Source organism: Brachyistius frenatus, unplaced genomic scaffold, assembly GCF_029030835.1.
Source record: "Brachyistius frenatus isolate BFR_SWC_R1_liver_20210118 unplaced genomic scaffold, ASM2903083v1 Contig_117, whole genome shotgun sequence".
In the NCBI taxonomy this organism is placed as follows: domain Eukaryota; kingdom Metazoa; phylum Chordata; class Actinopteri; family Embiotocidae; genus Brachyistius; species Brachyistius frenatus.
This window is the reverse complement of record NW_027210716.1, coordinates 1,276,043-1,300,981: the sequence shown is the minus strand read 5'-3', so window position 1 is coordinate 1,300,981 and position 24,939 is coordinate 1,276,043. Positions and strand designations below refer to the sequence as shown.

Here is a 24,939-nt window from a genome sequence, read left to right as displayed (position 1 = left end):
AAAATTCTCCCTGCACACTTTACTTTTTAAATGTGTTACCAGAGGGCATCATCTAGAATTTTATATCCCTGCACACAGACTCACCTGCCAGGCATCCAGCTCTTGAGACAGCGTCACCTTGTGTTTGATGGTGTTGAGAAGCTGCTGAGTTAGTGATTCTTTCTCTTGACGCACCGTGGCCAGCTCACTCTCAAGGGAACTGGATATTCATTGAAAAATAGCAAAACATATTTATCCAGGTGTTCCAAGTTGAATGACTTCAAATCAAATCAACAAATATTTTATTGCACAGCATTACCTGTAGCTTGGCTTTCCAGAACTGCCTCTAAAAGGTTTGATTTCATCCCTCAGAGACTCAAGTTCTTCCCGTTGAGATTGAAGCTGCAGAGTGTGAAAAGTGTTACATACTGCAATGATCACAACACTACATATTGGATCATGATTGGCCTTCAAACTAGCTGTGACATCACAAAATCATACTCTACTTAAACACAGATTCAAGGTGAGCAGAGAGGATCTTTACTCCCTCAGTTGCCAGTATCCAAGTGGAGACATTGGCCATAATGTTGCACGGCTAAGCGTGAACATCCAAACACAGGAACAATTAGCTGAATTTAGTTTTGATTTGACTGCAACAAGATGCAGGGGGTACAACGAGGTGTCTGAATTTATTGATTGAAAGTTACATGTACTGATGCTAGGCTACACTATGTTCTTTTCCTTTTAGTCCTACTGCGATGAAGAATAATGACATAATACAAAATATGGCATCCTATGAATGCATATTGTCAGATAGATCAACAAATACAACTTTTTCTTAACCTGCTGAAAGGTTAACCAGCCCCAAATGTATTTCCTCTGCTCTGGTCATTTGTTTTTATATTTAAATAAAACATATAACATTGTTTTTGTGAAAAGCGTGTGTGCGTTGTTGTATGCAGTTTAACAGACCTCCTCTTTGAATGCTTGTATTTCTTCATCTCTGGCTTGCAGGACTGTGGAGTGGGCTACAAGAGCCTCTTTTGCCTGGTTAGCAGGAGAGATGTACACCACATCACAACGGATAGAAAGGTAAAAATACTTTACGACTGCATGTTAATACTTTCAGGGTAATATTGGCTCCATAGATGTTCATTTTGGAGACCAGTTAGTATCAGTGCAAAGAGGGATTTCAATAAAGGGTGAGAATTAGTGCACACTAGCCGAGTTAGCCTGTGAAGTTATTGTGTGCCAGTCTGAGCAGGTACTCAGTGTTGTGTGTGTATGCATAGGTACCTGTGATTGCTGAATTTCACCAAGCAGAGACAAAGGTTGTGTGTGTGTACTGTCCAGGATGCTCTCTTCTCTCAGGTTCAGAGCGTTTTGCTTTAGGGAATAATTCAAGGTGCGCAACTCAAACACCATTCCCTGCTCCTGCTCTATCTATGTGTACACACAAACAAACACACACACAGTGAGAGACAGGCACGAGTACACACACACAGATCAAGAGCTTTAGACTAGTCTTGTTAGTGGCGTGTGTTAGTGATGAGTTATATCTCCTGCAGCGCATTCCTGTTCCTTCGAGCTTCATCTGTAAACACCACAGACTCCACTCTTTGATCCTCACCTCTGCTTCTTTCTCTCTCAGCTTCATCTGCAGCTCTGTCAGTCTGTCTCTCAGTCCCTCTCTCTCCATGCAAAATCTTTGGCTGTCAGCCTGAGAAGCTTTCAGCTGGGCCTCCATGTGCAACAGACGCTCCAGCAAAACTCTGTTCTGTACGGGAGGGAGGGAAAGAAGGATGAACACGGATTACTGTATATACATACATTACACTTATAACCAAATTTCCATGCTTCGAGGTAAAGATACTTATGACACCAAACCTGTCAAATATCTGAGTTTATGTAATATTTTGCTAATATCTCTGTTGCTAATTATGATCCCATTTAGACCCATGTTTCCAGGATTTGAGTTTTGATATAATCTCAATTTACTGGAGACCTGACTCCCAAAAATCTTGACCTTACAAGACTTTAAAGCAAAGACTTTAGGATAGCTGCAGGCTGACATTGGTGAGCACACTTTGAATATTTATTTGTATAATTATTTGGTTTCATTGATATGAAAACACTGTTAACACAGCTTTGAAATTAAAATGATCAAATTCCATTTAGTGTCAGTGCACAGAGATCTACAGGATTTGGAACTAACTTGCACTTTGGTACTGAGAAGTGACTTGCCTTGGACTTGCTATCATGGACTTGAGATGTGACTTGGATTTGCCCCACAAGGTCTAAAAAGCAGCTCTGCTACTTAATTATTATATTAAAATGTCATGCTATGTTTGAAAATGAATGCTGTTTTTGTATGAGCTATCCTGCAGCATCCAAATGTAGAGGCAATGATTTGCTAGCGCAAAATATTAGGAAGTGACAAGTACCTCTGATTGTATGTTCTCTAATTGTGAGAAGTTGATATTTTGGCTAAAAGACGACTCCTCCATCTCTTCTCTGAGGGAACGAAGCTCAATCCTCAAGGAATGCTCCAGTGTTACAGCCTAGACAAGTGGAAAAGTTGAGAAGTTCAGTGAGTGACAAAGATAGACTCCTTGAACCTGCTCATCTGCATAGTTTCTGTCTACGTGATGATGATGTTACTCAACACACACGCAGAAAATCATGTGCTGGCAGCTCAAACTAACCTCTGCCAGCTGCTCCACCAGTCGTTGGTTATGATTGGCTAACCGAGTCATCATCTCACTGTCATCTTTTCGCCGGTCTCGCCCCTGGCTGTGATGTTTCTCTAGCTCAGCTCTCAAGGCGGCAACATCTGCAGTCAGTTCAGCCTCCCTCTGTCCTGATGCCAGTTCATTCATCCCCAACCTTCGCTGAAGAACATGCTTCTCCTGCTGTAAAACCTGAGACAATGATATTACACAACATTAACAGGCTTCAAGACACCTTTAAAGAACGTATAAATAATAGATTTAGAAATACAGCGCATGGATAATTTTATTTCTTCTGAATTTAAAGGGGACAAACAAATGTGACAAAAGTTTCCTGGCAGGAGATTCAGGGACACTGGCAGCTTGAAAACCAGACTAGAATTTTTTTACAGCATACATTTTGACTTCCAACATGGCCACACAATAACAGGACCTGGAAAATGAAGCAGCTAAACAGAATTCAAACAAAATTCATATTATCTTTCACGCCACATGTAACATGTCAAAAAGTCTGTTATGGAAAACATCCATCCTTTTCATTTTTACACTGTGTCCTGGGCAGATTCATACCCGAGTTCATTTAACTGAAACAACAGCAACATATTGTGCCAAATTACAGTTTATATGGTTTTTACATCTGTTTCTGACTTGAGAATCTGGTGAACAACACAGTCTGATCCAGGGGTTATGATTTATTTAATATATTGTGATACTGTAACCACGTATCAGATTTTCTGTCCCAGATCAGCAAAAGGAAGAACTTTAACACATGTCACAGTTGAAGTTGAAGAAAACTATAACTTTACTCACTTATTTTTTTATATAACACATTGGGAAAAGACCAAGACCAATGTCCAGGCAGGAGTACAAGCCTGGTACAAGCTGACAAAAAAACCAAAAAAACTCCAGGAGCTAACTGAGGTTACAAGCCACATGATAAAAGGTTGTGACACAGACTTTTCATGAAAGCTAAAGACTTATTACCCAGTAGCTGGTAGAGGCAGAGTGGGGGTCTGTGTACTGACTGGGCTGATTGCAGAGTTTTTGCAGGTGGGCCAGATTGGGTAACAGGCAGCAAGGGAGGGGAATGATCATTACAGGCAGGAGACAGGGCATTGAAAGAGACAGACAATGGGGACCTCTGGTGGGTGAAGGGAGTGTCACAGGGAACAAACTCAGAAACTTTGAGGCCTGAAAACCAAAACCCTGACATTTGCTTTGTTAGTTGGAGCGGAAGAGTCAAATGTCTGAAGATAGATTACAACACTGCTGTCTAGCACAACACAAAATGAAACAGTGTCGAATCTTTGCATGTTTAAAATCAATACAGTATCACAAAAGATAATATTGTGGTACTCAAGTGTATCGATATTTCCTTACACACCTTCTGTACCTGTTATTTCAATTATCTAATGCGGAATAAATTGAATTGTATTTGTTGTTAGTTACAGACTTACAGGTTCTTCCATATTTATAATGATGAGACTGGAGGCGGGGATCATTCAAATGGCATTTGTTTCTGGTAAAAAGTTTGTGTTCCTTTTGTTCCCACTAAATTTCATTAAAAGTCGTGTTACAAAGTTTGCATTGTTCAACACAATTTACATCAGCTGTGTCCTTACCTCGATCTCCCTCTCCCTCTGCCCCAGAGACACTGCCAGCTCCTCATTCTTCTCCAGTAAAGCCTGCCCCAGCTCTGCAGCTAGTATCAGGTCAGTCTCTATCCCACCTCCACTGTCGATACTACCAGGAGAGCATGTGGATGAAGGGAGAGCAAAGGAGAGAGACACTGAGGAGGATGAGGAGAGAGGAAAAAAGGAGTCCTCCAGGCTGGGTGAGGGAAGACTGCTTTTCCTGGGGGTGAACATTGCTACGAGTTCTCGGCTTGTAGTTATCAGTTAGAAAGCATCATCCCAGGTCTTGGACTTGTAACCCACACTCACTTGGGTGGTAGATGGATATCCATCGACTTATTTTTCTGTTAAACAAAATCTGGGATCCTTTTCTTTGTCTTGATGGTCTTGTCTGGAGTGTTTTGATGGATTTGTCTCTGCCAAACTTCTTCACTGGGGAGGGGGTGGTCCTGATGTCTGTATCATTCTATCAGTCATTTCTGTCAGTGAGAAAAGACCCTTCAATTACACAGAAAAACTCAGAACAGACTTATTGTTTGCTGGTAATACAATCTAACATGGCCTATAAGGAGGTCTTTTGTCTGACAGGTGCTTTTGTTGCTCTGACCGAAATACCAGCTTCAGTGTTCGCTTTGTTCTGCTCCCCTCCCTAAATTCCAAAGAACTGTGCTCTACCATTTCCTACAATTACAGCAAAGTCTTCATATTCCCCGAATAGTCCCTAAAATAAAGGTTTTAGCCAAATTATCATGAGTCAATCATCACCTTTAAAAGTTTGGTGCACCAAAATGGGTTCTTAAGGCACCAGTCACCACAGGATCATTCATATATAAATCTTGTCTATATAATTAAATTTCAGGCTTAATATAGTTGCTGACTGAAGTCTCAGCCTACCAAGTCTCCCCTGACATTTCTCTTTGAGCCTGATGTCACCATCTGCCATCTCACCTCGGGGATTAATAAAGTAAATACCTACCTACCTACCTCTCATCATGAAACCAAGCTGTCATCCTGTTTTACGTAATTCAAAAGATAAGTAATAAATTCAGTCCTACTTTATCATAAATTGACTCTTTTATGAGAACAGACAGAACCCATGTTCTGATTTAAAAGGAACAGAAATGAAGTCTGTCTTACCTGACAGTTCCCAGCCAACTTACCACATCAACAGATACAGTCTTCCTGTTTGGTGAGTGTGTTTGCGCAAGAGAGGCTCAGCTGGTTTCCTTGGCAGTGGAAACATACATGTAAATACAGCCGGTGGCTCCACCTCCTCCTGGGTTTTGAAAAAGGTAAAGAGAGGATGGAAGAGACAGAAGATGTGAACAGAGTGGTGACATAGATGCAGCTCAGACATCTTTGTGGTTGACTGAACAAGGAGAGGGAAATACAGATTAACTCAGGAATTCACTGCAACAAAGTTGATGGCCCCGCTTTGTGAGCGGGGGTAACACAGGGTGAGAGATGGAAACAGTTCAGGACACAAACAGGGGTCTGTTAAATTGGGTCCTCCTCCTCCTTCTCCTCCTCCTTCCTATCCTCCCCCTCATCCCCCATCATGTTTACCTGCTTGAAGGGTTTGAAAGGAGCTGTGTGTGTGTTCACTTACGAGGAAGGGGGTAGGGAGAGTAGAAAAGGGGATTGCTGAACCTCCGACTCCGAGTCTGTAAGTAGACAAAAGAGAATAAAAAGCTATAAGCAGGACCCTACAAAAGATATTTTAATCATTAGGTGCATTCACATATTGACATGGCTTGCAAACTCTGGTTTGCTCTTACACTCTGGCTTTTGCTGCCAACCTTGGAAGCTGGAAGGCAGATGCATAAACTGGCTGACAAGAAACTCTGCGCTGACTCTGAATGCAGCCGTAAGTAGAAAACCCCCCGTCTTTTTCCTGCATGTGTCTGCTTTGCTTAGAAGTTAACTGTGATCTGATCATATTATATAACTGTAGGTAGAGTTGAAATGATAATACACATGCTGATTCATACATGCTCTTCTATTTGCATACAAATACAACAAACACGAGAAACAAAAGTTCTCCATATGATGTCACCTTTTCTTCCTCAACTCACATCAGTCTCCTGCTACATTCCTGCATAGATCCTATCTTGATAGCTCGTGCACTGCAGGACTACTACCCTGGAGACTGCAGGTTCATCCCCCTCAGACAGGGGCAGCTTGTCTACGTCTATGCAATACTAAAGGACAGAGGGAATCTCTTCTGGGCTGGCAGCGTAAGTAAACATAACATATTTATGGGATATTATTTATTGCTTTGAAATAAAAATGTCAAGGAGAAATGACAAAAAAAAAATCCTGCCATCAATAACTCATCTCTATTGTCTGTTTGCAGGTACAGGACTCCTATTATGGACAACAGGAAGCTCGTATTGGCCACTTTCCCAGCAGCGTAGTGGAGGAGACACACCCTCTCATGCCAGCCAGCTCTGAAGTCAAAACTACTGTAGGTGAACACACATGCACACACACGTTTATGAATTATGTAATGCCTTCTCCTAATTCAACCTCTTTTTTTCTTTTCAGAAATGGGACTTCTACTGTTACTGATGTCACCTTTACCAAGAAACAGAAGAACTTTCTCTTCAACTATTACAAGACAACTTTTTTTTTTCGTTATCATATGATCTTCATGTGACGCGCATTGTCGACAGAGTATGTAAATGAAAGTACCTGATATACTCCACTTTACGGAGGCATGGGAAACAGCTCTACACGGCAAAGGATTGTTGACTAAATACATTTTCCATAAACAAAAGAAACAATCACTGCTGCTCACCAACTCCTTCTGTCAGTTTTATTGATTGATAAGCTTCAGTCTACAGTCTCTGTAATACTCCATCTTTCTGTTTATATTTGTTTTGCCAATATTAAAAAGTATTAATTCATTTCAAGAGAAAAATATCAACTGTTCCTGTTTTTTCTCTACTACAACTACTTCTTTTTTTAATTGATTTTGAGTTCCAAAAAATTAGGATTATGAGTAAAAATATATTTTTAAAATGCAGCAATGAAGCAGAAAATGAAATTATATTAGTGGTGACTTGTGCCTGAAATCATTCAATCTTGTACCTTTAAAACATTTTTTAAAAAATCACAAAAAATTCGGAAAGAAAAAAATTACAATTTAAAAAAGAAAAGTTTGAAATTGAAAAAATTCTGAAAGAATGCATTTTTGTTCCCCGATATTATTGAAATTTGTGAGAATAATTGATTTTAGTTAAATAAGACGTTAGCTTGGTTCATCAGCTTCTCTCCAAATGTGTTGTATGTTGTATGTTATATGTGAAGTTATTTTGAAAACAAAACACCACAAACATTTTAAAAAAAATTCAGTTTCAGCATTTATTCTATTTGTCATTGCTTGTGTTAATACAGCAGCTGACTGTTGCCAATATAACAGAGCTGTAATTCTTGCATCTACAAGGACAAATGCACTCACTTTCACATACATTCACACACACTATCCTTAGCAGCTCAGAGGTCACGCTCCCCCCGTGGAAAAGGAGCCCAGTCTGTCTCAAACACATCCGTTCCTCTCCTTGTCCTCTACTGTTCCTCCTGCTCATTCACCCCTCTCTCTTCCTGTCAACAGCGCACACACCTGGTCCCAAGTCCTTTGGTGGCTTTTTATTTTTGTGAAAAAAACAAAAATGACCGTATATGCCTCCAGAGAACCTCCTCCTCACACATACAGAAACCAATGCTATTTTCACAGAATAAACGGAGCACAGATGGCATCTGCCTTATTCCTACCCACTTAGTACTCTGTGTACATTAGATACAGTCTCTGTTTAACAATTTCAATCTGTCATTATCTTTGGTGGACAATTTTGAGAAGCCTTTACATTTCCACTCTCTTCAATTATGCTGATGCTTCAGTAAACGAGAGGTGGAGTTTAAAAAGTGATTCTTGTGATTCGGGAAATCAACTCTCAGGAGCTCAATATCCTGCAAATCATATGTGCTGTCAAATAGACTGTTACATGGGCTCAACATTTTGAAACACCGCTGTCTTGCTGAGACATCAGAGTAACAGTGAGTTAGGAGTTAGATACTGGTTTATTAGAAGGCATTTGCACTTTTAGACATCTAGACAAGTATGCCTGACCTATATGTTTACTCAACTGCCGACATAACTGAAAAAGGTTAAATCTAAGAACAGGTAGCACTTGGGGTTAATAGTCAAACAGTGTCAGGGGCGCTCTACATTTTCTGTTTCGGTGTTCCATCTTCACAGGAAATAGGAATACTGCGCTCTGGGCCAGGAGATGACCGAGGTGCCGTAATTGTCAGCACACCATCAAATGACAGATTGGAGGTGACCTCGGCCACTGACACGCCAGAGGGGAGCTTGTATTTCCTCAGAAACTCCCTCGACACGAAGCCGTGGTCATCCTGAAAACAGAATTAGTCGGTATATCAATGAAGTGTCACCAGGTCAGTGTCGTTTGATATTTCAGAAGATTTCTACAGTCTCTCTGACCTGTCTGTCTTCATGCTTGGCGTGTATTGTGATGCACTCATCACTAACACTGACAGACAGCTCATCAGGGGCGAAATGCTTCACATCCAGATATATGACATAGCGATCCTTTTCAATGCGCATCTACAAAGACAGTACAGCTGTTAGGAGCACTACTGAGAAATGTTTGAGCTGAGCATAAAAACACACAATAGCTTGTTATTGTCATCTCAGTGCAAGACTCACACTTTCACTTTTATACAAACACTTGTGGCATTTGTGCAAGACAATATTCTTCAATGGTACTTTTGACTCAATACTGTAAAATAATGTATACACATTTCACAAACGAAATATTTCTGTTCTTCTTAATTGACTCAGTGGTCTATCACAAGATTGTGTAAACTGCAGAATATTAATTTTCTTCACCAATTTTATTTGTGATTATGAGGCGACTGAAGTAGTATTAGAAGTTCTGATTAGCAGTCAACTTGAGGGTATTTAATAGAAGTTGGTTTGATTATTTTCGGAAGAGAATTATACTTTACCTCACCGTGTCCATTGTCAGGCCAGTTGAACCAGCGCATGAACGAAGGGCGCATCCAGGGGAAGGACCAGGAGAAGGGCCAGATTAGTGGCCAATCAGTCAGAGGTTCTCCTAGGGAGAGGTCAGAGAATCGATTTGGGAAGGCCCGGCGGTACCAGGGATATTGGATGGGAATATCCATGGTGAAGAGTTGAAAAATCAATGGCTGTGTGGGAAGCTGACTCTTGGTCTGACCTGGTTTGAGTTGGGTGCTCCTGTCCTCTCCTCCGCTGAATTTATAGGCCTTTTCCTCCCATCCCATCCAGGCTCTGTCTCTGTTTGCATCCTCTGCACCCTCCGCCCCTTCCTGACCTCCCATGCACACTTGCATAGGGACTCTGCCAACAGGCTGATCTTTCTGGAACAATGATGTCAACAGTGTTTATCCCTCCATCACCCTCATTGTTTCAACTGTCTGACTGTGACGGGTTGTCTCTCTCTCTCTCTCTCTCTCTCTCTCTCTCTCTCTCTCCATAACTCTGTGTCTCCCCCTGTCCTCTCGGTCATGAGGTGACACTGGCTAGCAATACTGCTGATGCCCTCATGCTCATTCCGCAGGAAATGCCCTCGACTGATGTGTGGGTGTGATTTTGTGATTTATTTGAGGAATAGCTGCCAGAGCATTAGCCTGCTGTGCTCCGAGTGCCAGAAGCTTTAGTTTTGTGTGTGGAGTGGATGTGTGGTTGAATGGGAATTGATGAGTTTGTATGGGACAGCATTAGGTGAGACTCTATGATTTTGCAATGAGCTCAGATGTAAAATATGAACTCCTTTCCATTGGTTATGCCAACTAATTTCTTTCAGGCTGTGCTTCATCCTCCAAGTCATGTTGTCTCTAAATTACTGCACACATTAAATCGGTATCATTTGCAAGAGAGGAGATTATATAAAGCTTTCAAACCATCATGGCATATACCACTGTTTTACTGCATTGCACAATTTTTCTCAATCAGCCAAAGCCTTGGCTTTGTGCCAGGTACTGAGCCAGGAAACCATCTAATAAAATCTGAAGTTTTATGATAGCATTTGTGTTACATAATGGTCCATTAAAAATGGAAGGTCAATGGGCTGTCATTTGGACATTTGTGAAATTTCATAGTTTTTTTTAAATGCATAATTGTCTTGGGATATACAGCAAGCAGGGAAGGATTATAAGAATCTAAATTAAAGCAATGACTTTCTTAGTTAAGTTTAATGATCATTGAGCTAGCCAGGAGTTAAACCTAGAATATTCTGATCTGTAGAGAGATGCTTCATCAGTTCCACCACTAGCACCATTAAACACTTGTTAAGGTAACAATCTTTGTCTCACAACATGGCAATGTAACGGATGGACTGGAAATTGGTGGACAATTGTTGAAAATAGGATGGAATGACTGTTTAAATTTGAAAATAAGGCTTCTCATGCGGGACAACATAGTTGACTTGGCCAGCATGAAGCCATGTAACATGAAGTAGAGCCTGGAGCACGTAGAGAAGCAACATAAAGATATTATGAATGATAGAGCTTGCCGTGACCCGGATTCGAACCGGGGTTGCTGCGACCACAACACAGAGTACTAACCACTATACGATCACGGCCACTTGTTTTTCTCAATGATGTTGTCCTGCCTTGACATATTATGAAGTATAAAATATGGAATATTTTTGACATGTCTTTTCATGGATAATTGTGATGAGATCAATAGTCTGCAGAGAAGAAAATAAATCCAAAATGGTGCTTCAGACCTCACTAAGTTTTGAAGGGCAGGCCAGGGGATGCCCTTTGATATGTTGGCATATTGTTTTCACAAACAGCTTGCTGATGTGTGACAAAAGAGGAAAACAAAATCTTACAAGGCTTTTTGATGCATAACTGTCTTGGAATACACAGCAAGTAGGGAAAGATTGTCGGAAACTAAGGTGGAGCAATGAAAGCTTTGACTTTCTTCGCTAAGTTAAAGGATCATCAAGCTGGCCAGCAGTCGAACCTAGAATCTTCTGATCCGTAGTCAGACACTTTATCCATTGCTCCACTAGCCCTGTGAAACACATGTCAATATTTGTCTCACAACATGGCAATGTAACGGATGGACTGGAAATTGGTGGACAATTGTTGAAAATAGGATGGAATGACTCTTTAAATTTGAAAATAAGGGTTCTCATGCGGGACAACGTATTTGACTTGGCCAGCATGAAGCCATGTAACATGAAGTAGAGCATGAAGCACGTAGAGAAGCAACATAAAGATATTATGAATGATAGAGCTTGCCGTGACCCGGATTCGAACCGGGGTTGCTGCGACCACAACGCAGAGTACTAACCACTATACGATCACGGCCACTTGTTTTCCTCGATGACATTGTCCTACCTTGACATATTATGATGTATAAAATATGGCATATTTTTGACTTCTCTTTTCATGGATAATTGTGATGAGATCAATAGTCTGCAGAGAAGAAAAAAAAAAATCCAAAATGGTGCTTCAGACCTCACTATAAGTTTTGAAGGGCAGGCCAGGGGATGCCCTTTGATATGTTGGCATATTGTTTTCACAAACAGCTTGCTGATGTGTGACAAAAGAGGAAAACAAAATCTTACAAGGCTTTTTGATGCATAACTGTCTTGGGATACATAGCAAGCAGGGAAAGATTGTCGGAAACTAAGGTGGAGCAATGAAAGCTTTGACTTTCTTAGCTAAGTTAAAGGATCATCAAGCTGGCCAGCAGTCGAACCTAGAATCTTCTGATCCGTAGTCAGACATGTTATCCATTGGGTCACTAGTCTTGTGAACCACTTGGCAACGTTACAATCTGACTGAAAGGTTCTTTCATAACCCGGTTTCGAACAAGGGTTTCTGTGGTCATAATGAAAGCTAAATAAGACCTAAATAAAATATTGTTTTAACATAATTTTTGTTACGATTGGATACTTTCTATCGATAGAAAATTAGATGGCTAAGCCTTATTGTAGGAGACCAAAAAAATTAGAACGATGGCCCAGAACTCTCCTTCAATTATAGACTTATCTCTAACCACGTGTTGGACTAAGTGCAAGGTCCAGCTGATCTAACTATTGCAGCACGAATTCCCGAAATGTAAGAACCACGAACCACTTTTATTGTGAAACGTTTAACCGGAAGTTAAGCACGTCATCGTGACTTCACAGTCGTCCTCAAGACAGAATAACGGTCGCCGTCCACCCCGATCTCTCGGTCTGTTGACGTCCCTACACATCCGTAGTTAGTAACAGCGGTCTGCCCGCTGCTCTTGCTGCTCGTGTGGAGGTCCATAAAGGCAGCCAGCTTTCCAGCTTAAATGGGTTTTCGAGTTAAAAGATGATCGCCTCACTCTCAAGAGGAAGTTTACTGGATGAGGTTCTTCATGGGGGCTTTAATGAGGTAACGTCCATCCAGCGTTACTGATGCTCATAACTGTTAGGTGAGATGTAAAAATAGCAAGCGGAAGACAGGTAAATAAATGTGCAAACCAGTTGGGCATCTAAGTGTTGACATTTTATATGTTTTTTTCCCCCCCAACTATGTTAACGTTATATTTTGCTATTTCCAGCTCGCGGACGTTAATGTGTAGATTCGTACAAATTACTGACACGAGTTGTAGATAACCTAAATCGCTACGTTTAACGTTTTACCTGCCGGTTGTCAGCTAAATTAGATCGCCATATAGCCTCATTGTGACTTGTGTACCGTCGTAAGTTAACTATCTAAACATCACAATGAGCGTAAAATGAAAAGTGTCTCTGTTGTGTGCAAATGGTTGCGGTCTTTGTGCTGTATCCCGGACGACGGGCTGTCACGTGACTGAACGGGACCGGTAGAAGCGGCGTGAACCGTGTGAAATACTGAGCAACAGAATGATGAATCCTGTAACTGTGGACTGGACGCCAAATATAATGACTGACCTTCCCGAGCAAAAGTAAAATCCTTTCCAGGCAGTGGGACAATAGGCTGACCCTGCCCCCCCCCACCCCCTCTACCCTCCCGCTGCCCCGTCCCAACATAATAAACAAAGGCACTCATTTGTTACAACCATGGTCTCAGCCTTATTTGGCCCCCACCCTCAGTTGTGTGTTTGTCTGTGGTTTTGCCGGTTTGTATATCTGATGGACGGATTACAGCAGCAGCTGGCAGCCTATGTTTCCTGGGTGAACTCTCAGCTGAAGAGGAAGCCAGGCCTGAAGCCCATCACAGACCTCAGGCATGATCTGCAGGACGGGGTGGTGCTCATACAACTAATTGAGATAGTTGGTAAATACACTCATGCACATTAACACACACAAGTGGCTCACGTAGTGTGGTAGGAGTGGAGGAAGAATGAGGAAAACATTTTAGTGTTAGGAGATTTTCTGGTAGTTATGTCATAGTTACAAACATTTATCCTCATCATCAGTTTGTACTTGAATGTGTGTCTGACTATCAGCCATATACATGCTTACTAATTATGTTTCCATTTTAAGTGATGATCCCCTGCGATGTTTTTCCTCCAAAATTGCTTTCTAATGAAGGTCTTAAATGTAATACGGTTTCAATTGTTATCCAAACTGCACTGTAGTACTGTAACATTACACGTGTGTGTGTGTTGTTTTTTTTTGTTTTTTTTTGTCTCTCCCTAAATTTCATCAAATTGTCAGCTGGGGAGGTGCTGGAGGGAGTGTATGTGGCCCCGCAAAACAAAGAGCAAAGCAGGAAGAATGTGGAGGAAGTCTTGCAGTTCATTTCCTCCAGACACATACGCATGCCACACATATCCGCAAGAGGTAACTGCACAAGCAGGTGTTCCAGAACCTTTCTGGTTGCTGATCCTCAGAACATTTTATAGACCTGTAAGCTTCAAGCACGTAAAAATTGCATGTTGACATTGTCGTAATATATAATATAATATTTGTCCATGTGCATGAACAATGTCTGGCTCATCAAGGAAACCTGTGATCATTAATCATGCTCCTTTTCTGTTTGCAGACATTGTTGACGGTAATCTGAAATCAGTAATGAGGATAATTCTGGCGTTGGCAGCCCACTTCAAACCCTCAGCCAATCACAGGACTGCTTCTGGTACTGGGAGGAGCTTGACAGGAGGCTGTGCCAGCCACAACCCACTCTCCACTGTTGCACTAGCTCAAGGTGCCGCTGCTGCACTGGCATCAGCTCGACATGATGCCTCACTGCCTGCCCGTGCCACACGTTTCCAAAGGTATGCTGACTGCAGATATCATTACTGACTGAAAATATTATCATTTACATGGACACAAACTCTCGTCCCCATAAACCTCTGTTTATATCTCTATGTAAATATGTAGAAGCTGTTGCTCTGTCATTAACTTAGCTGCGGTTTGAGGTTGAGGACAAACCTTTGTTGTCTGGGTCAGTCACAGGATCACTTCATTTCTCAGAAGTTGTGGTTTACACTACAACTGCTGTGTGTCTGACCCCGGCTTCTGTGTCCTGTAGAAAAAAACCTCCACTCTTGTAGAGGTCACTGTTTCTGAGGTTTAACTTGACCTGCAGCAGACAGATGCTAACTGGGGTTTAAATTTATAAAAAATTCTGCATGACCACCCATTTGTACAGTTTACACCATTTTATTAACTTCTAAAAGTTTCGCCACACACCATAAAAGACAAAGTTATATAATTGTTTAATTACAATTGAAGGTGTCACTTCTTGAACACAACATTTTTTTATGTCACAAACAGGGTTACTGATGATCTGACAGATAAAAAGCACTACAATTAAAGCACTGCAGCAAGTCCAGTGCCTGATAGAAGGACGTGTGGTCAGTTTTCCAGAAACAAATAATCATATTCATCACCAGACCGATCGCCGCCTCAGTTTGACAGAATATTTTTACTGCATTAGGCTGAAAATATTTATATTGAAGAAAATAAGTAGCAAATGTGCTATCAATAGATGTGATTGACACATTTATAACATTCTAACCTAATCAACTAGTCAACTATCACAAGTACAAGTTTGCACATTCTTCAAGAGAATATTTTCTGATCATAAAACTCGCCTTCTCATGTAATGTGATTTTGGACTTGATTCATTTCTTGAGTCAACAGATTAATGTTAGCAATTATAATCTCTTTAATCTAATTAGTTTATAAAATATCATTCACGGTGTAATGATTTATTCATATTTTATCAGTTGTGGACAACAGCGGAGTCATTGCAGAACACAATGCAGAACGCTGTTAATATTACCATTGACAGTGCAGCAACACGGGTAAAATAATGATAACAGGGATGATTCTGCTGATGAGCCATCACTCATCCCTACTCTTGCACTACATGATGATGGGGTTGACTTGACAAATCTGCATTGGGTGTCTTACAGACCTGGTTTAGCAGCAGTTTAGCTTAACCTCTGCTCAGTTTGACATAGTAATCAGCTCCAACTGTGCACACTGCTGAGTTTTAAACTTCAGGTTTAGCTGGATCCATTCTAAACTGCAGCTAAACTCGTCAGATGCCTAAATGACTTTGCTGTCTTCTGGTGGACAAACACAGATCATCCATTACCATCCTCACAACCCCTGACATATGGTTGGTCTTTGTATATGTAGTGTCAAAACTTCAGTGCAGTACTTACTCAAAAATAGATAACTTTTATTTGTGTGTAATCTTGCAGTGGCTGGGTGTTGGATGGGGAAAAGAATGTGTGTGTTCGCGCACTGGTTGAGCAGTATGAAAGAGGAGCTCCAGACGAGCAGGACAATCCTCAGCCAAGCAGGTAATTTGCTTTCGCATACATTCAAGTTCATCATTATAATGAATTAATCACAATGAGAATCATTGACTTTAGTAGTTAGAATTTAAAATGATACGCAGAAAATGCACCTACTGAACATGTCCTCAACCGTGAGATGAAACAACGTGAATAAATGTAAGTAAATTTAAGAATAGGTGGATGAGATCGACATGTATAATGTCAAAAAAGTATTTGCAAAATCATTCTCACAGGTTAAAATTACATTCATACTTGATACACTCAGCAGGGGTTGGATCATATTGTAACGTTGTACCATTTATACATTATAAATAACTTAATTAATCAGGGAAGTTGCTCCATTATGTAGTTAAACTTCCTTTTTGTGCATTTTGGTTAAACCGTTTTTTTCTTTTACGCAAAATATTTTTACATCAGACTCTACAACTCCATATTTGAGCGAGAACAAACTCCTCTTTGCTACTATATATATATATATATTGTATTATTCAGTTAAAATGTTTGCCTGCAGTTGGTGTTATGTCATTTCTTGGTTATCTGCCATATTTTGACACCTACTTTCCCACACGTTGCAAACAGTAGACTACTTTCTGTGGTTTGTTTGTGTGTGTGTGTTTCACTGCTCAACAGAGCATATGACTTTGGTTTTAGTACTGAATCCCGCTGTGTGTGTGTGTGTGTGTGTGTGTGTGTGTGTGTGTGTGTGTGTGTGTGTGTGTGTGTGTGTGTGTGTGTGTGTGTGTGTGTGTGTGTGTGTGTGTGTGGGTGTGTGGGTTTGTGTGGTAGTTCATAGAGATCTGGGAAAAACACTGGTGGATGATAAGAGAAAAAAAAAGAAATAATCAGTCTTTGTCTTCTCCAATCACATGTCCTGTTTGAAGTCATGTACTGTGGGGTTCTTTTTGACCATGTTTGCTTGTGTGTGTTTTCGTTGCTTTTATAATGATAACTAAAGAATGTATGGATTGCTTGTTGAGTGATCATGTGGTTTGGTTTTTGGATTGACAGATTCAAATATATGCTTCCTTCACGTATATATGACTTAAGTGAGAGACACTCAGCAGTGTCTGCTGCGTTGGTTGCCGTGGTAACACGTACCTAGCTGGAGGGCGAGGGGCGGAGAGGGGAATTGCAAATTATCATGAGTTTGTGGAGCTGCAGATGCTAGAGACTCACATAGGGGAACTTGGACTTTCTTGGGAAGTGTTATGTGCAAGTTGAACTACCTGTAGGCTACTATGGGGGGGACGCAGATTAAATGGTAAGACCAGGCACTGTGAGGCCTTTGTGTGAGTTTATGCTTCTCTTACTATGACTTAACCATTTTTGCAGTACTGTAGTGCAACGGGAAGAGAGACGTTAAGGGTGGCTCGTGTTTGAACGGCATTTTGTTATTCTTATTTGTTTTTGTTTTTTCTGTGTGGTTCCTCGTCTTTCCTCTCTTAAATTCCCTCCATCCAAATATCAGGCGGAATTTCAACAAATGGAGGGTCAGCTGCAAAGATTTGTCAAGGAAACACGATATCTTTAACTGTTTCCATGGATGCTTTTTTTATTTATTAAATCACACATTTTGATATGGGTGAATGTCTTTGTTTCTTATCACTACCGAAACTACTGACAGGGTTTAAGTTGGGCATTTATACAGAACTCAAAATGAAGGGAAAAATTCAGGACCCTAAAATAAAAACATATGAGGCAGCATTTAATGGAGTATTGTAAAGTAACATTACTCCATTAAACACTCTGAAGACATCATTACTTGGTTATAACAAACTATCAGAATGGTTATTAAGTTGGCGGAGGTACGTAGAGTATGCTATGCTACAGAGACTACCACATCTTGCTGAATGTCCTCTGAGGGTTAATTTAAACCTGCCGTGTGGGACCCGAGAGTAATTACATAAACCCTGACAACTGACTCTGTCACAACTGTTGCCTGGTAGATAAATGGGAATTCATGAAATTAAAGAAGTCACAAGGATTTCACCATCATAATTTGACATATTCGGTCTGATAAAATTTGGAAAGTCCTGAAGAGCCACATGATTGATATTTTGTCCCTGTTCAAGTTAGCATAGGGCTAAACTGGAAGTTAGTCAGCTCGGCCAGCGGAAGTCTCTGGTGCACATGCTCTACTTATAGCGCATGGCCAGTATGCAAAGTCACATAATGGAAAGACACACACAACTAATGTAAAAACTGTGTATCATGTAAAATACTGAGAGATTTATCATTGAAATTGATTAGTCAGCATTGTGTGAACTCATTTCTCAAAGACTTGGATGTAATGGATACTCGTTTATATGTAGTCCCACATTATAGCTTTTATTTTGTCCAGCAGGCTAAAAACCTGACATCATTGACCCATGTGGAGTGAAGTGCAAGCTCAGGAGATTCCCAAGATAAAAATATTCTTATGGCCGAGAGACTTTTAGTCTCCACTGCGCTGTAGAAGAGGGTCGAGCTTTGCACGCCAAAGAGTGCTAACAGAGAGGAGGCATAGAATTTGCACATCTGTTCAGACTAACAGTTTTATTTTATTACTTACAAATTTCCATGTCTACTTGAGATGTCACCCAAACAAGGTGAAAGTCCTATACAGTCCTACATAACATGTATTTACACTGCGTGTTTGGTTTGTGTTTTTGCTGCTCGGTGCTAAAATAAAATAAAATAAAATAAAATGATTAATCAGCGTTTTGTCCTCCATGAGCTTCAGCTCCATCAGTCCTCTTTCATCACCAAGAGCTCAACCGAGCAGCCACCCAGACAGAAAGCATCAAGACCAGCAATGGCAGGAAAGCAGTGGTAAGTGCCAACTGTCATGCCATTTATTAGTAAACCTCAAACGTTGTCATGCGGCTGTGTAACACTGTTTTATGTGTGTGCACGTCTGTGTACACGTAGCGGAGTCATCTCATGTTGCAGTGGAGACGGCGTGGGAAGATTCGGTCAGCCACACCTTGGAGAAGGAGGTGCAAGAGACGCGTAAAATGGTGTCTGCTTTACAGGTATATTCAGGTTTCTATTAACCTTCTGTGTATAAATGTCTTCTTTTTATCATACTGAGGTTTATATTCTGTATTTTCTCATATTATGAGATAGGTTGACATATTCTCAAGCTATTGGATGTAGAGCGTGCTGGTACACAAATTGATAGATACCTCTACTGACATTGGGAGTCTGACCTGAGTTCGCTCATGTGTCAGTATGTTCAATAAAAGCACTTCTCCAGCGTTTTTTTTAATCTGTCTTGAAAATAACTACTTGGGAGGAAGCGCTATAGAGACCAGGATCAGCTCCCTGCACTAATGCTTGGCAGTGGGGTTTTTTTGGAAGAAAACTGCTGCAAGATTATGCATGTGTTGCTCTATCATTAACTCCTAAATGTTGGGGTGATGGGGCCTGGGCCTGCTGGTGACATTTCTAACCCAGTATGTTTGAGCTATTTAAATGCAGTGCTTATTATTTTACACCACACACACACACACACACACACACACACACACACACACACACACACACACACACACACACACACACACACACACACACACACACACACACACACACACACACACACACACACACACACACACACACACACACACACACACACACACACACACACACACCTGCGCTACATTTATGAAGACAATCTCCCAGCTAATGTTTTAACTGGTGAGAAGTTCAAACTGCTGTCACGTGTTAAACTGTTTGTGCTTTTGAAGGGTCTGCTGCTGCATGGTTCCCTCCTCGAGGACGAGCAGGATGTGTCCTTAACTTTGGACCAAGGCAACATGGAACAGCAACTGGTATTAATAGTCCCTCCTTTTTTTGGTCTTTCACTTTATTTTTGAATCTTGACATCATTTTCTTTCCTTCTCTGTCTGCTCTCTCTCCTGTGTTGCTCTCCATTCTTCTACTCTTTGTGTTCTAAGCAGATCACATTACTTTGTCTTAGCTGTGTGTGTGTTTGTGTATGTGCACGCTTATGTGTGTGTCATAGAGTGGCACGGGTATCAGTTTCCCTTTTTTCCTCACTCCTTTGTGGTTCTCACACACACCCCTTCTCTTTCTCTCGGTGTCCAGGTAGTCATTCGTAGTCGTCTGGATCAGAGTATGGAGGAGGCTCAGGAGCTGAAGGTAAATAAGTGTATAATTTATTTTCAAACTATCAGTATGTTCTTTTTTTTTTTTAGGAGGAAAGCCACTTGTCTTATCACTGTGTTAATTAACCAGTGGAATGCACACTGTGATTAATATTTAATGCAATGTGTTTGCCTGGTTTAGAGAGAACTGCTGCTCTGTAAGCAGGAGATGAGAAACCTCCAGGGAGTCAAGGTTAGACACATTCAGATTTGCAGTTAATGATCTTATTTGAATATGATTCTGGTTGTATTGTATAAGAGTTGCTTGACTCTGTGTTGGTTTGTTAATGTGCAGGAGGCCCAGCAGCTGAGGTTGTGTGCTCAGGAAGCATCTATACTGCAAATGAAGCAAGAGCTTCTCAGAGCCAGCATGACAAAGGAAGAACTCAACAACCACAACGTAGATATATTAACACTTGATATAAATTCAGTCTCACATACTATTCTGTTTTATTAAAAGTGAATGTACCGCGCTGGTTTTTAAGTGTAATGTAAATGTGTTGTAGGCAGAGCTACAGTGGAAGCTGGAGGAATGTAACAGGCTGTGGGGCGAATGCAAGGTGAGACATTCCCGATTTAATGTTTTCCTACAACTTATTTTAATCATCCTCACTTTGTTACACAGCATCTGTTTGATGAGTTTGGACTGAACTAAGAACATTTCTTCTTTGGTTGGCTGCGTGCAGAAGGACACGGGACAGAAGGACAGACTACTTCAGCAATTCAAACACAAGCTTGAAGAGAGCCAAAAACTGCAGGTAGGTTTGTCCATTTGAGGGTTTCACATAGAAGCTAAACAAGCTTCAGTGTGCTTAAAGTGTTCTCTCTCTCTCTCTCTCTCTCTCTCTCTCTCTCAGACCCAAAATTAATCATGAACTCCTAATGCAGGGCAATATGCTCACAGCTTTACAATGAACTAGTCACTTCAATAATCTGAAGCATGGAATGGATATTTTGTAAGTTTTGGGATCTAACACATTTATATCTGTGTGTTTTGATAAGTGATTGTGTCTCTTTGGCAGACTGAATTGCAAAAAGGTTTGGAGCATAAGAACAGCATGCTGCAGGAGCTAATGAGTAGAGATCTGCAACAGGTAGAAGCAGTTCTGTTTTCACTCCTGTGCTAAGGTTTATATTCTGTTTGCACCAGGCGGACATTAATTCAAATGTACATTAGACAGCTAAAACTTCTCTTTTTCTTTTTCTTTTCTTTTTTTTGTCAGATTCCCACCAGTGCAGAAAACAATGGATATTCTAACTCTGGAAATCCATCGCCCTCGATGTCGGACGTAAGTGGTTTCTATTGATAAGGCTGCCCGGTTAACTTTTAAGAATAGTAAATTATACAAATATGTGTGATTGGATCGTTATGAGCTGTAAATTGCTTTCAAAATGCAGCGTTTGTGTGACAGAACAGTTTGAACATACACCAAAATAGCAGCGTAAGACTGAACAAGCCAACAACTGTTCTGGATTTGAATGAGCTTTTTGTTTTGTGTTTGTGGTCTGTTAGCAGGCAGAGGAGGTTCAGCTGCTCAGAGAGGCTCTGAGGAGTTTGAGGAACAACTTCAGAGACCACGACCCGCAGCACCACACACTGGACACCCTGGAACAGGGCATAGTATCGCTCATCGACAGACTGCATGTTGTACACACACACAGGGTACAAATACTACACATGCATAAACACACCTTAGTCTCCCCCCAAAACAAACAAAAAAAATCTGTCATAAACACTAGTTTTTTTTAATAGAAATTTTAAAAAGAGCAACTTTTATGCTTGTGCCCTTTTGTGAGTAGACAGCCAAAGCTGTGTGGTGTCACATGAACTGCTGTTTAACTGAAATTAGACTTTTAGAGATTGAACTGATAACTCCTGACTTGTTATCAGCTGATGATCACTGTAAAATCCGATTTGACTGTGAATTTGACTGATTGGCACCAACGAGATTCTTAGACTGATACTTTTAGCTAAATGTGTCGCGATTTCAAATCATAAACCTTGAGCGTTTGTCAATATTTATACATATTTATGCAGGGAAGAGGGAAATCTCCAAGACGTAAAGGTCAACACACAGACTTGGACTCCTGGCCTTCCACAAGTAAGAGGTTCTAACATGTTCCAGCTACACATCCATGCCGACACACAATATTTATTATTTTACTAACTATGTTTTTTGTTGCTCATGACAGAGATTTGCCAACCCCACAGTGGTTCTTCTTCCTCTACTAAAATTCTTTATTTCACTGGAAAATCCCCAACACCTTCAATGATCAATATACCAAAGAGGTTAGAGTGTGTGTGTGTGTGTGTGTGTGTGTGTGTGTGTGTGTGTGTGTGTGTGTGTGTGTGTGTGTGTGTGTGTGTGTGTGTGTGTGTGTGTGTGTGTGTGTGTGTGCGTGCGTGTGTGTGCTTGAGATATGTTGCAGTTTTTGTGCTTAATGAGTAAAGTTGGCTGCTGGTTCCTGGTCAGCAGTGAGGCCTATAATTAACAGACCAAAAATAGAAAATAAAATAAACAAAACAATGTAAAATGTCTCAAGACTTCAAGATCAGTGATTCTCATGCGCACCTTGTACAGGCTGGGTGAGGTGACTCTCAAAGATGTGAAAGCAGCTGTTGACCGAGAGGGAAACTACAGGTACCACTTCAAGGCCCTGGACCCCGAGTTTGGCACTGTGAAAGAAGAAGTAAGAGACTGGCAACACAGGACAGTAGTAGTTTGTTTATTGCACACTGCTGAGAATCAAAACTAAACTTTGCATGTGGATTTAGTTTGATAAGAAGCAGAGTGCTCATATATGAAGATAATATGTCTGTGCAGGTATTCCTGGATGGAGCCATCGTTCCCGGCTGGGAAGGAAAAATAGTGGCCTGGTTAGAGGAAGACCGTGGTGAGGAGAGGTAACAACATGTTATGTCTCTTGTCTCTCTTTTTAATTTTCTTCGACTCTGACTGGTAAAGAATTAATTTTCTCTTCTGTTTTAGGCCATTGTAGGTTCAAGCCGAGGGGCCATGGCATTTTATGTTGTTGCTCCCGGTTACCCTGATCCGAGAGGCACATCGAGACAACTGTTCAGAGCAAAGTGCACAATTTTTTCAACTGGACCTGTTAGGATAGTACTGTAAGAGCAAGAGATTTGGGTCAATCAGCTGGTATTAAAGCAGCCTCGTTCTGGAAACAGCGTAAAGCTGTAACTGACCTCTAGAATATTGTAAAACTCAGTGCCTTACAAAGGAAAGCTTTTTCCATTGTATGCTTAGTACTGCCGGGGCTGTAACTGTATTATCACAGCTGGAGTCAAAAGTAGTCTGAAACATCACTTTGAGTTCACCGTCTCTAAAACCACAGGAGTCCTGGTGTTTCACCTCTAATTGAGGCAAGAGGCTTGTTAGAGGAATTAGAAACTGACATTTTTCATTCCTCGTGTGTTAATGTTGTCTTCAAAACAAGTACCACAAGATTACATGTTAGAAATACATATTGTCCATTGTTGTTCAGTCAGGTCCATTTCAGTCCTCTGATTGTGAATGTACAGTGAAAATACAATGTTGTCTACATTAGTAAGAAAAAGGAAAACATTGTAAGATTAATTCTGTTTTAGTGCTGCACAAAGTTTGGGTCTGTCTGTAGTACAGCAGAATGGATGTAAACATGCTCAAACTGAACTGATACTCAATCTTTTATTTTCATGTGGAAATGCAGACAAACAGACAAATTGTTTTGTACATTTTTTGTCACTGTGTCCTTAAATATGTGAGGTTTATGACTGTTATTTGTGTAGACAGAGATTATGAGGAAAAGATGCCGTGGCTGAGAATTTTTTTGTCAGAGGTTACAAGGAGACTTTTTGTTCTGTAAATAACCATCCTACTATTTATGATGTGTGTGAATGTGTGTGTGCATGTTGACTGAAAATGGCCATCACACGTGTTTTACTTTCACTCTGCCTCTATCCTCCCTTTTGGGAATCAATGTGGTTGCCTTCACTAACAAGCCAACAGAAATATGCATCAGTCCAGTTATTAAGTTCTATTTAAATGCCATGACTGCCATTACTGTAAAATGTACAATTTGCTGGTGAGATGGTTGTTTAGCATGTGTAGTAGTTACTGAATTTTTACAGAATATAGACACTGTCTGTTTGAAATAGCAATCAAAATTGGCCTTTGTTGAATGTTAGGAGACAGACATTTTGAAATAAAACTTTTTGTTTTTAAAAAGGTGTTAGTGTTCTAGTTTTTATGGTGATGAAAAACTCCCAACCTGCTGCTGTCTTTCAGGGATGTATTTCTCTATTTCATTTCACTTGACATGAGCTGGGATCGCCAGAGGCCCTAGTCATTCAATTTTGATTTGATTACATTTTTTAGTGTTAATTAATGTGTTGAATATTTTTGTGATCGTCTAAAACTGGAAACATTTAAATTTGTTTCTGTTAATTTAATGAAATAGTTGCATAGTTTAATTTTCAGTTGATGATGAGTTTATTAATAGACTAACTGATGCAGATGTTAACTCCGCTGTAACTACTGGACATTGAGGGATAATATAAATATAAAAGCATATAACTGGATGTCAGCGGTCAAAGACGCGGTAGCACGGACCACACAGTTTATGACAGGCAAATATTTACTGCC

The 24,939-nt window shown here is 40.6% G+C and overlaps 4 protein-coding genes and 2 non-coding genes across 10 annotated transcripts; 2 read left to right on the top strand and 4 right to left on the bottom strand.

Annotated features, from left to right (window-relative positions):
- Positions 1-74: 74 nt before the first annotated feature.
- On the bottom strand, positions 75-5,989 carry bicdl2 (BICD family like cargo adaptor 2; the record flags this gene model as incomplete). The annotated part of the gene is made up of 11 exons (XM_069713296.1): positions 5,909-5,989; positions 5,480-5,618; positions 4,652-4,821; positions 4,331-4,451; positions 2,685-2,900; positions 2,424-2,540; positions 1,610-1,756; positions 1,276-1,422; positions 952-1,026; positions 299-381; positions 75-199 (listed from the first exon to the last, which is right to left on the bottom strand). Coding segments are annotated over exons 3-11 (1,054 nt in total), but the record flags the coding sequence as incomplete, so codon positions are not given.
- mia (MIA SH3 domain containing) lies at positions 5,946-7,317 on the top strand. Its single transcript, XM_069713266.1, has 4 exons — positions 5,946-6,209; positions 6,446-6,579; positions 6,699-6,809; positions 6,890-7,317. The coding sequence occupies exons 1-4, from the start codon at positions 6,092-6,094 to the stop codon at positions 6,911-6,913; spliced, it is 387 nt and encodes a 128-aa protein (XP_069569367.1). The 5' UTR covers positions 5,946-6,091; the 3' UTR covers positions 6,914-7,317.
- Positions 7,318-7,694: 377 nt separating this feature from the next.
- Positions 7,695-9,821, bottom strand: LOC138629545 (alpha-crystallin B chain-like). The gene is made up of 3 exons (XM_069713308.1): positions 9,377-9,821; positions 8,850-8,972; positions 7,695-8,761 (listed from the first exon to the last, which is right to left on the bottom strand). Exons 1-3 carry the CDS (start codon positions 9,743-9,745, stop codon positions 8,570-8,572), a joined length of 684 nt encoding a protein of 227 aa, XP_069569409.1. The 5' UTR covers positions 9,746-9,821; the 3' UTR covers positions 7,695-8,569.
- A 1,102-nt stretch (positions 9,822-10,923) lies between these two features.
- trnah-gug (transfer RNA histidin (anticodon GUG)) lies at positions 10,924-10,995 on the bottom strand. The gene has a single exon. It is a non-coding gene; the product is annotated as a tRNA-His (tRNA).
- A 667-nt stretch (positions 10,996-11,662) lies between these two features.
- On the bottom strand, positions 11,663-11,734 carry trnah-gug (transfer RNA histidin (anticodon GUG)). Its single transcript has one exon. It is a non-coding gene; the product is annotated as a tRNA-His (tRNA).
- An 846-nt stretch (positions 11,735-12,580) lies between these two features.
- Positions 12,581-24,522, top strand: dixdc1b (DIX domain containing 1b). Of its 5 annotated transcripts, XM_069713274.1 has the most exons (21): positions 12,581-12,793; positions 13,531-13,660; positions 14,044-14,169; positions 14,372-14,603; positions 16,044-16,145; positions 18,859-18,953; positions 19,053-19,156; positions 19,877-19,960; positions 20,238-20,291; positions 20,439-20,489; positions 20,592-20,696; positions 20,803-20,856; positions 20,983-21,054; positions 21,319-21,390; positions 21,520-21,585; positions 21,810-21,959; positions 22,335-22,398; positions 22,490-22,586; positions 22,879-22,987; positions 23,122-23,201; positions 23,287-24,522. In XM_069713274.1, exons 1-21 carry the CDS (start codon positions 12,731-12,733, stop codon positions 23,294-23,296), a joined length of 1,920 nt encoding a protein of 639 aa, XP_069569375.1. In that variant the 5' UTR covers positions 12,581-12,730; the 3' UTR covers positions 23,297-24,522. The 5 variants fall into 5 exon arrangements, with proteins under 5 accessions (XP_069569375.1, XP_069569373.1, XP_069569371.1 ...); XM_069713272.1 differs by lacking the exon at positions 12,581-12,793 and having other exon boundaries at positions 12,805-13,660; positions 21,813-21,959; XM_069713270.1 differs by lacking the exon at positions 12,581-12,793 and having other exon boundaries at positions 12,805-13,660.
- Positions 24,523-24,939: the final 417 nt, after the last annotated feature.